General features: G+C 57.2%; 1 protein-coding gene and 1 non-coding gene across 2 annotated transcripts; both read left to right on the top strand.

Moving 5' to 3' along the window:
* The first annotated feature begins 3,420 nt into the window (after positions 1-3,420).
* TRNAY-GUA (transfer RNA tyrosine (anticodon GUA)) lies at positions 3,421-3,512 on the top strand. The gene is given in 2 exon segments: positions 3,421-3,457; positions 3,477-3,512. It is a non-coding gene; the product is annotated as a tRNA-Tyr (tRNA).
* Positions 3,513-7,946: 4,434 nt separating this feature from the next.
* LOC140219088 (uncharacterized) lies at positions 7,947-10,619 on the top strand. Its single transcript, XM_072288969.1, has one exon. It carries the CDS (start codon positions 7,947-7,949, stop codon positions 10,617-10,619), a length of 2,673 nt encoding a protein of 890 aa, XP_072145070.1.
* Positions 10,620-11,588: the final 969 nt, after the last annotated feature.

The raw sequence follows: 11,588 nt of genomic DNA, 5'->3' as shown, positions 1-11,588 counted from the left end.
GCTCTTTTCTTATCCCTTAATGTTACACCTATCATTCTTCTTTCCATAGCTCGTTGCGTCGTCCTCAATTTAAGTAGGACCCTTTTCGTAAGCCTCCAGGTTTCTGCCCCGTACGTGAGTACTGGTAAGACACAGCTGTTATAAACTTTTCTCTTGAGGGATAATGGCAACCTGCTGTTCATGATCTCAGAATGCCTGCCAAATGCACCCCAGCCCATTCTTATTCTTCTGATTATTTCACTCTCATGATCCGGATCAGCAGTCACTACCTGTCCTAAGTAGATGTATTCCCTTACCACTTCCAGTGCCTCGCTACCTATCGTAAACTGCTGTTCCCTTCCGAGACTGTTAAACATTACTTTAGTTTTTTGCAGATTAATGTTTAGTCCCACACTTCTGCTCTGCCTCTCCAGGTCAGTGAGCATGCATTGCAGTTGGTCGCCTGAGTTACTAAGCAAGGCAATATCATCAGCGAAGCGCAAGTTACTAAGGTATTCTCCATTTACTCTTATCTCCAATTCTTCCCAATCCAGGTCTATGAATACCTCCTGTAAACATGCTGTGAATAGTATTGGAGAGATCGTATCTCCCTGCCTGACGCCTTTCTTTTATATATATATATATATATATATATATATATATATATATATAGAAGGGTGCGGTACAGCCCTTTATTTTTTTATCGTTTCTATCGGGATAACACCACTCACTGTAATCACGAGCTGACTCAGATTACGTCTTTTTCGCGGGATCGTCGACTCGCCTGACACGGATCTTTTCTTTAAGCCACCAAATTTTTGTTGCACAGTGTATCTTGCTGCGAGAACAAAACTGATTGATTGATTGATTGATTGATTGATTGATTGATTGATTGATTGATTGATTGATTGATTGATTGATTGATTGATTGATTGATTGATTGATTGATTGACAATGTAGCGTGCGCGCTCTCCCGTGCAACGAAATTGTACCGCTCTACTACAGCGTTGCAGGTCTACGACCACGTGACGTCATATGGTGCTTTAGCGCCTCCTCGAGAACATCGCATTTCTGTAGCAAAGTTTTCCTTGATTCTGGCATTTGAAGCTGCCATTACCGTGCACTGCATGCTCATTGTACACTGCTTGAAGCTCTGTCCCGTGAGGAGAACAGTCACTGCATTCCTTAATTAAGTAACGAATTATTAATTTAACAATACATTCTGGATATGTAAGTGCCAAAATTGCTATATTATGAAATACACCGTCGTTGGATGCTCCGGAGTGCGTGAGTGTTTTAATTCCACTTTCCCATGCGAAATGCGGCCGCAGCGGCCGGGAAAGCAGCTCACGAACTCGAGCTTCGCAGCGCAACGCCCTCAGCCACTCGGCCTCCACGGCGGGTCGCTGTCCTTACTACACAGAATGTCCACCATGCAAGCCCGGGCTGACGAATAAAATTTCAGATCTGACTTCGGGCCGCAGCCTAACCATATAGATAAAACCAAAATAGTCCACTATTTCGGGCATCAACAGCAATGGGCAAATGTCCTCATTAGGCAGCAGCTCAGTCAAACGGTTTAAGTTACATTTGTTGCATAAACAAAAGGCAAGTATTGCTTGAGACTCAAAACGTTCGGGCGCATTTTTCTTTTTCTTTTTAGAACGAATGAACTGGTGCGAACCCCCAATTTTTGCGTTGGAAATGAAATTGTTCGGATTGGAATGGAGCGTGGATCAACTTCAGTGTTTCAGAGCTTCAAGTCTACAAAGTGTAGTGTTCTAGAAATGCGCTACAATGTCAAGTCGTTTCCTTTTTTTTTTTCCGAGCACCACATATCTAGTGTTTACACCAGCAAATCCAAGATTCTAAATTGCACATTAGGTGCCCCGATTTCAATACAAGTACGTAGCGTCAAGGTATGTGTAAAGTGTAACTAAATAAGTTGATTTTACCTCAGTTGAGCGTTTCACCAGCGGCAGTTTACAAAATTGCATAATCCGTTTTTCTAATCCGAGTTGAAGATTAGAAGCGTTGTTCATTACTCCGGCTTTCTAGTTTTAGTCTAATTCACGAAGTGGTCAGGATCTACTCGACATTCTGATCAACTTTGCTTTCATTTAAGCTATGATCTTTATCGAAATGGGCTTGCCGATTCTCCGATAACATAACTTCTGCTTTACCGAGCAGAATGTGCTCTTGCTCCACACGTTCTACCGCTGCAACTAACTCGCTTAACGTTCTTCCTTTTAGTGGCACCTGGTTTGTTTCAGGTTCCCATTTTTTCCGTTCGCAATTGAAATATGAAACACCCTAAATGCTTAACAGTGGAAGCTATCAGTTCCCGAGTTTTTAAACGAGTCGACCAACCATGTTATCTTTTTGAAAAGGAGGGGGGAAGCACGACTCGGATGCGAGTGTATCCCTATCCAAGCCTCAGTTGCACTAAATTTCGTGCAATGGGAGGGGGGGGGGGGGGGGGGAGAAGGAAGATGTGTCGCTAGCGTCTGTGTGCGTCGCCATAAAGGCCGCTCAACCAGCGTTATGAAGATGGAAATGGGCTGTGCGTGTATTTGCCTAAACTTCGTCCTTCCGGTTTCGAGCAACTTCGTTAATTTAGATATTAACATCCATAAAGATCAGTTTAGAAGAGTTAACTTCTGGGCTAGTTCGTGATCTTGCATACTGAAAAGATTTTGCGCAAAAAACAACACACACAAGAAAGACGACGACACCACGGGCGCTACTTCAACTGAAGGGGGGAAGTTGAAGTAGCGCCCGTGGTGTCGTCGTCTTTCTTGTGTGTGTTGTTTTTTGCGCAAAATCTTTTCAGTATGCAAGATCAGTTTTCGTCACAACTTCGTCGTATTACCACAGTCGATCTCGTTTAGCTGCTGCTTTCTGCCATTCGATGTTTTTCGTAATGTTTCAAACAAGAACTCTTACTTAGAATACAAGAAAAATACGTACATTAAAAGAAATAAGTGATTATGCACGGCCAGTGAGAGTAACCAAACATTATCCAGATTTGGCGACACGTACACACGAAAACTTCGTAATCTCTTTAGCCGCTCTGAACTATGGGGCGAAATGAATTAATCATAAACGCAAAGCTCCTAACTACTCAAATATTTGAGAGCACAACTGAACCGAAAATAGAAATTATGAATGAATCAGTTACATGTCGCAGAATAATTCGAAGTGCTATATATAATTTCTGAGAAGACCGAACATCGGCAGCGCTAGGTCTCCCTTGTCACTGAGACACTTTACGCTCTCTTGCCGCAAACCCAAGTTCAATTGCGCGTTCCTTCGCGCGCACAGTACCCGTGCTACGGCTGAACCAGTTTGGCGTCATGCACGTGCCACGCCTCGGCGCGAAGTGGGTCACAGGGTGCACGACCGTTGTCCAGGCGCGTAGGCCGCGAGCTCTTTTCCGTTCCGTCGATAGCTCAGTTGGTAGAGCGGTGGACTGTAGAGGCTCGCCCACCACGGACATCCATAGGTCGCTGGTTCGAATCCGGCTCGACGGAGAACTTTTGTTCCTTGACCTTCATTCCGCTTTTTCTTTTTTTTTTCTTTTTTTTTTTACTACGACTGTGCTCAAAACGTAGGTACTGCGTTCACGTCCAGCCAGCACTCTTAAAGGTGCTGGTTGGTTTCGAGGGCTTACAAATTCACCTTTGAGGGGTAAGATGGAGTCATTCATGGGAACAAATAAACAGCTTTCTTTTTGCCACATTTTGTATCAAGTAAACATGGTGATTGCTGCGAAACATTACACGAACACCCTACGAAATAACTTTTAATGGTCAACGCTGACAAACTCTCTTGTCAGGTATTCTGGTGCGCACTATACGTGGCCAGGGCTCATACGCAGCTTTCAACTATGCAGCTTCTCACATCACAGCTGAGCTCGCAGTTGCTAACAACGATATCCTCTCGGTTTTTTTTTTTTTTTCACAGCTTCAAGAGTAATAGCGTTAGCGATGAGATAAACCTGCATCCTTAGGAGTGCAAACATTTCACTGTGTACGTCATCGTGGTCGTTACCGCATCGATGTCGTCAGGTCCCTTCTCACTCTCACGTACACCCTCGCCGTATCTGCGAAGGTAAACAAAGTTAGCCCACCGCGGCCACTGGTGGTGAAGCTGGTGTCGTCTGCGTATGCATTTCGGAAACCACAGCAGGCAGCACGAACTATAAAGTTAGCGGACGTAGGCGGCCTTATGGACATGACAAAGCAGTAGTTGTTCTTGAGTATACCGGGCATTTTTTATTGCTATAGTAAATATATGGACACTCCAGACGCATTTTCGCCGTCGCCGTCTGTTTGGCCTAATCTTTCGTATTAAGTCCAACCGCGATTACGCCGTCGGCGCGCGCTGTACGCTGTATGTGCTATAGTCAAAGCACGCGAGGGCAGCCCAGGGAGATCCCTAGTTTGGGGGAAGCGAAAAGGATGGGGAATGTGCAGCGCAGTAACTGTCTCTATATAGAGGACACCTCAGCCGCGCTGCACGTATAGCTGCACGGGCGGGAGGAGAGAGAGAGACAAGCGAGGGGAGCCGGCGATCGCGGCTCAATCTGACACGCGCGAGGGAGCAAAGCGGAGAACTTACGAGAGCATATGGCGAGGGTGAACGTTAGAGTGAGGAGGGGCCTGACGAAATCGATGCGGTAACGACTACGACGACGTACACAGTGAAATGTTTGCACCCCTAAGAATGCAGGTTTATCTCATTGCTAACGCTATGACTCTTACGTTGCGCGAAAGGCTGGGAGGGATGGAAAAGAGCGAGGGCGGCGGTGTCGTGCTCCGGCAGCAGCTGCGTATGTAGCGACTGGGCGCAAGGGCAACTCACAATCGCGGCTCAACCTCGCACGCGAAAGAGAGGAAAGCAGGGAGGCAGCGCGGGAGGGAGGGGGGACCGCTTTTACTCCGCCAGCAACTGCTTACTTTGCGCGCCTCGCCGCTCAGTTCGCGCTAAAGGGAAAGGCCACACGAAGGTCAATTCGCTCGCTGCTGCTGCCGCACTTCCTCACTCTAGCGTTTTGACAACGAGTTTTCGCGGTCACTGAGCGAGATGTGTTCGTGTTTACCAGTGCGCGCGTGACATCGGGCTTCGTAATTTAGTTAGTAAGCGAATGTTTACAGCTTTATCAGCCGATAAAACTACTATCCTTACTTCGTATAGCTTTCTACTAATTTGCTATCGCAATCGATAGCAATCGACAGCCGCAAGCCGAGCCGAACATGCACGCCACTGACGGTGTGACCGCATGGTGCTGTCGATCACTCTCGCCCAGGAGTCACCAGTCCCGTTCGTCGCAAAGTCGTCGCCCGTCGTCCAGGTCACCCTAGTGCCGTCGCCTCTCGCCGTCATTCCGACCTGGGCGCATACCTTCGGAAAACTAAAGGAGATTACACGTCTGACGTGCCTTCGCTGCACTTGGCCTTCTTCCCGCTCGCGAGAAGAGGCCATCGCAGCCTATGATGGAGTTTCGCTCGCCAAGCGAGCGCCCGCCGCCCGTGCGCCACCGACGCCATGCTAGCATGAGCCGGTTGACGCTCGGCCCCGCGTCCCTTGACGAGCTACGCGCCAGGGAGGATCTGCATGTGAGGGCCTCACGCATGCTGGGCGAATGGCTTCGTCAACGGGCCACCACCACCACTGCTCCACCCGTGGTTCCCTCACAGACTGAGGCTGCCCCAGGACACACCACGAGTCCGTCTGCCCCCGAGGTAGCCTCGAAGCCTCCCACGGAGGGTTTCTCAGCAAGCGAGGAGCCCCATGCTTCAGTCCCGCTCCCTTCCTCTGACGACGAGATGGACCTGTCGAGCTCCAGAAAACGAGCTCGTGAAACGGAGAGCGACGACGACGAGGCAACCGCGCGTCGCAAGCAGCCGCCGTGTGCTCCCCCCAGCGCGGAGCAGCACGTTGAAGCCAGCGGCCACGTGGAGCAGGCAGGCCAGGGCGGCGCCATCTTGCCACCCTCCCGAGATGCAGCCCCCGCCCTCTCCGCTCCGGCCGCCCAAGCAGGAGCCCCTCCGGCAACGGCGTCTGCTAGCGCTTCGGCTGCACGCGATAACGCTACCGACGCGATGGAGCTGGCGGACGCACCTCCCCCCGGCTCGTCCAAGCGGGGCCCCGAGCACCCCGCGGCGCGGTTCCTGAAGGACCCGCCACGCCAGCCTGCCCCGCTGCCGAAGCGAAAGGGGAAGAAGCACCAGAAGCACAACAAAGCTCCTGCCGTTGCCTCGTCTTCGTCTCCCGTCGCTTCGGACGGCTCGCGGCGCCCGCCCGCCAGCCCTGTCGCCCCCAGCGTGCCTGCAGCGGCTGTACTGAGGCAGACACCACCCGCCAGCGAGCCAACCTCAGATGGCTTCACCCTCGTGCAGTCGAGGTGGGACAGGCGGCGTGCGAAGGCCCTGGAGACTGCAGCACTCCCGGTGGACCCTGCGGTCATCGGTACGGTGCTCTTCCGGCCCTCGGCGCCCGGCGGAGCCTTCAGGGGAGCACCGCGCCTCGCACTCGCGGCGGCCCTCTCATCGCGGGCCGGTGTTGCTGCGGTGCGCGTCAACCACAGGCGCAACATCGTGGCCGCCGACACCACCACTCGGGAATGCCAGGAGGAGCTGCTGGCAATAACCGAGCTGCACGGCATCTCGGTGAGTGCCCGACTGCCGGCCGTGCGCGGCCAGAGCACCGGCTACCTGCACGGGGTGAACGGATTACCTGCGGATGCTGACCTGCTAGGAGCCATGGAGTCGAGCGTTCCAGTGCTGTCGGCGACGCGGGACGGGAGCACCGTCACTGTCCGGTTCGCGGGACCGGTCCCCCCTGAACACCTGAGCCTCTTCAAGCTCGGCTTCAGGGTGAGGCCGGCCAGGCCGCGTCCAGTGCAGTGTCGCCAGTGCGGCCGCTTCGGGCACGTGCTGGAATCCTGCCGTTGGCCGTCCGACTGCATCTGCTGCGGCAAGAGCCATGCGGAGGGCGAACCCTGCCGGACGGTTCGCTGCAGGAACTGCAGGGGCCCCCACAGGGCCGACGCCCCCGCCTGCCCCAAATGGCAAGAAGAACGCCAGGTGGCAACCATCATGGCTTCTTCCACCGCAGCATTGTCGAGGCGTGCTGTCAGGGCGGCAGTCAGGGAGGAGCACCAGCAGCAGTCCTCAACCTTGGCGCGGTCATATGCGAGCGCGCTGAAAGGCCCCAGCCCCGCACCCAAGCGTCCGGTACCGGCCCCTCGAACCTCCCGCCGTCAGGAGACACGGGACAATGCTGCCCCCCCTGGCCAGACTACAGTGGATCAGCTGGTAGCAAACCTGCTGGTTACCATGCAAGCAGTCGGCGCTATGCTGCCAGCTGAACACCCGCTACGATCCATCTGCCTGCAGGCAGTGGCTTTACAAAAGCCACCGAACCATCATGGCCAGTCCCACTGCTGAATGTCGGCCGCGCATCCTGCAGTGGAACTGCAACTCCCTGCGGCGAAGGCACGCGGAGTTGGCCGAGCAGCTGCCTCTGCACGACTACGACGTCCTCGCCTTCCAGGAAACGTATGCGCGTGCAGAGGAGGTCTCGCTGCCCGGCTACATCGGATACAGCAGCCCCACAGAGTGCCGACGCGACGACTGCGATGCTGCGCTCTGCACCGACGCGGCGCACCCGCCTGGCTCCCCTCGAGTAGCGGTCTATGTGCGTGCCTCTCTCCCGCACGCCCTCATCGCCACGGAACATCTGTGCTGTGCAGTGGTCGAGTGCGTGGCCGTTACCGTCCGTGTGCGCGGCACCGATACGTCGGTTGCGAGTGTGTACGTGCGACCCGCTCTGCAGTGCGACATGACATTCCTGTCGCGCCTCGCCGCTTCGCTCGCGCGTGACTGTGTGGTGTGCGGCGATTTCAACGCGCATCATGGGTGCTGAGGTTCTGCGAAGACCACCATCCGGGGAAGAACTTGATGGGCGCGGCCGGTGCGGCGGGCCTTGCCGTCATCAACAGCGGCCAGCCCACCTTCGCCCGTCGCAGCGGGACCGCCACGGTGATCGATCTCGCGCTTGTTTCGGAGCGCTGCTCATACGAGTGGCAGCGTGCCCCGGACACCGCGGGATCCGACCACTTCCCCATCTCCCTCTCCCCCGTGCGGCCGAATCGCGGCGCCACGCGCATGTACACGGTCGTGCGCTGGCCCATGTTCCGCGATTTCTGTGCCCAAACACCGCCCGGCGACGATTTCTTCGCGCACATCGCAGAGTGCGCGAATCGGGCTTCGAAGCGTGTTGCCGTACCTGCCGGTTCCCCTTGCCCGGACATCAAGCTCCTCAATGTGCGCGCCGCTCGCCGCCGCGCTCAGCGGAGAGCGATGCGAACCGGAGCCGAGGGGGACTGGACTTTGTACAAACGCCTGGACGCTGTGTGCAGACGACACGCCCGTCAGCTGCGCCGCCGATCTTGGGCCGGCCTCTGCTCGTCGCTCGCCCAGCCGTGCAACGAGCGCCGTGGATGGCGAGTCCTCCGGGCCCTCCTGAACCCGAAGGCACCGCGGTTCCCGGTGCTAGCCATCGCCATAGCGCGCGGGATCAGCGAGCTGGAGCTCGCAGAGCTTCTGGCGAACGCTTTTGCTGCCACCCCTCCTGCTTCCAGCGCGCCCCCGGCTGTGTTACAGGCGCTCTACGCTGCGGTGTTCGTGCGGGGCGAAGCTCACACAAACCACGCACAGGCAATCACAAGCCTGTGCGAGAGTGACTTCACTCATCACGAGCTGCAGCGGGCCCTGTCGCGCGGCCGGCACCGCCGCAGCGCGCCTGGGGCGGACGGGATCACGCTGCAGATGCTGCGAAACCTGGAGGAGCCGCAGCGCCGCCTCCTGCTCGACGCTTACAACGACGTCCTGCACAGCGGCTCCCTCCCGGATTCGTGGCGACATGCTGTAATCGTCCCCGTGCTGAAACGCGGCAAGCCACCTCACAGCCCTGCCTCATACCGGCCGATCTCCCTCACGTCTATCCCGGGCAAGACGATGGAGGCGATGGCTCTGTCCCGGCTCCGGTGGATTGCGGATGCCCGCGGTGCCCTACCTCCCGAGCAGTGCGGCTTCCGCGCTCGCCGCTCCACGGCGGACTGCATCGCTGTCGTCGTCGGCACCCTCGAGCAGGCCAGGCTTGACAGGGAGACTGCCTTCTTGCTGCTCCTCGATGTCCAGAGCGCATTCGACTGCCTCCCTCACGACACCATCCTCTCGGCCGTGCGGGCGCTCGGTGTGGAGGGCAGGCTCCTTGCTTACATTGAGGCATTCCTCGCCGGGAGAACATCAGCTGTCCGAGTCGGGGGCACGGTCGGCTCGCCCCGTCCTGTGGGCTGCGGTGTGCCTCAGGGAAGCGTGTTGAGCCCGCTTTTGTTCAACCTTGCCCTCGCGCCCATCATCGAGTGCATTCCCAAAACGGGCCGCTTCCCTCTGCGTGCTGTGCTCTACGCAGACGACATCGCGCTTCTCGTGCACGGGCCGACCTCTGCGACGGGGGAGATGCGCTACCGGCTTCAGGAGGCGCTGGACGGCGTCGCGAACTTCCTGCGCGCCATCGGCTTGCGGCTGTCGTCGACGAAATCCGAGGCTATCCTGATCCGCCCCTGCGGTGTTCGCCGCCGCACCGGCTGCGTGCTCGTCGAAGGAGTGCCCCTGCCCTGGCGCCCGACAGTGCGGTACCTGGGGCTCACGATAGACAACCGCCTCACGTGGTTCGCTGCTGTGCGCCGGCTGCGCGCTGAGATGCGCCGAGTGGAGAGTGCGGTGCGCGGCCTTCTCGCCCGTGGCGACGGCTGCCCTGCCTCGTTCGCGGCGGCGCTCTACTCTGCGGTGGCTCTGCCGAAAGTGTTGTACGCGCTACCACTGTGTCGTGTCAGTGCCCGGCTGTGGAAGCTCATCGACAGCGACCACCGCCGAGTGCTTCGCATGTGCCACGGCCTCCCTCGCTCATCGCGGGTTGCGGAGACGCTCGCGGAAACCGGCGCGTGGCCCGTCTCTTTGACGGCTGACCTGCGTGCCCTCGGTCACCTCGAGCGCCTCTCCTGTGCCCCGGACGCGGGACCCATCCTGTCCCTCATCCGTTGCCTGCCCCAGTCACGAGTGGGAACAGTGTGCGAACTGCATGACAGCCTGGTGGTCGACCCTCCGCCCGTACCGCCGACCTGGCCACCGCCACACCAGCGCACGCCACTTCACGTGTGTCTCGACCTCCCGGGCGTCCGCTCCAAACATCGCACGCCTCTCTGCGCTGTACAGCAGGAGGCTGCTGCCAGGATCGAGGACGACCTGGCAGGAATGACGCACCTGTATGCCGATGGCTCCGCCTTCAGCGACGGCTCGGCGGCTGCCGCCTGTGTTGCTCCCGAACTTGGCATCACGAAGCAGTGCCGGCTCTACTACCGGGCTTCCTCTACCACGGCGGAGCTAGCTGGACTTCACCTCGCTGCGGACATCCTCGAGGAGTCGCCGCACATCACCAGCGCGGCGATTCTCTGCGACTCGAGGTCCGCGCTGCAACAGCTGCTACTCGACGAGCGCGCGCCGCCCCTTGCACAGCGCCTTGCCGTCCGTCTGCACGTACTGCAGGGGCGTTGCAACCTACGCCTGTAGTGGATCTCCTCGCACGTCGGAGTCGCGGGCAACGAGACAGCGGACCAGCTGGCCAGGCGCGCACACGACCCGTCGACCGCGCTGACAGACCGGGTGAGCTCGCTGGATACAGCGCGACTCCACTTCAGACGAGAGCTCGCGCTCCGCCATCCCGACGACCGAGTTGCGCAGGGGCGCCCACCGCGCTATCTCCCGCAGACCGGATTCACGAGGCGCGAGCGCGCCTTCCTCCTCGCCCTTCGTACCGGTTCTGTGTGGCCCGCCGAGCGGCGGCATCGACTGCGTGGAGCCCCCTCTCCCCTTTGCGGCGACTGCGGCGCGATCGAGACACTCCAGCACCTGCTATGTGAGTGCCCCAACTTTTCGCTCGCGCGCGCGTCCCTTGCCCGTGTTTACCGGGGGCACGGCCTGCCGTGCGACACCGTGACTGAACTCCTGCACCCCTCGAGCTGCCCTTCACGACACAGGACACTTCTACGTGCGCTCCTGACATTCGCCGAGGCTGTCGGCCTCGCCGACCGCCTTTAGCTCCATCCCATTTCCGCGGCGTGCTGCTGTTTCTGGTGCTCTTTCTCTCCCCCTACTTTCATTCCCTACCCCGTGCAGCGCGGTTGAGGTGTCCTCTGCTGAGAGAAAGTTACTGCGCTGCACTTTACCCCAACCTTTCCTCCCCATCATCTAGAATCTCCTTCTCTCGGAAAACTAAAAGGTGCAGCTTCCGGAGGTGACGCTGCATTGTCGACGTCTCCGCCAAAGCCTCTCACCCTGCCGACCAGACGATATATAGTCGACGTAGAAGTTGAGGGTGTATTTTTCCGAGCGCTTGTTGATACTGGAGCCCATATCTCGGTGACGAGCAACCGTTTTCCTTGTCGCCTTAAGGAATTACTTACACCTGCCGCATTTCGTGCTATCCGGCTCGCTTATGGAGCAATGCCCATTATCCTTGGCATGTGCTCCGCCCGAATA

Source organism: Dermacentor andersoni, chromosome 6, assembly GCF_023375885.2.
Source record: "Dermacentor andersoni chromosome 6, qqDerAnde1_hic_scaffold, whole genome shotgun sequence".
Classification (NCBI taxonomy): domain Eukaryota; kingdom Metazoa; phylum Arthropoda; class Arachnida; order Ixodida; family Ixodidae; genus Dermacentor; species Dermacentor andersoni.
Note: the sequence above shows the minus strand (reverse complement) of the source record. Positions and strands in the feature narration are given on the sequence as shown.

What these genes read in the sequence shown, in the direction of transcription:
- LOC140219088 (XM_072288969.1), top strand. Translation starts at nt 7,947, where the DNA reads ATGGGCGCGGCCGGTGCGGCGGGCCTTGCCGTCATCAACAGCGGCCAG.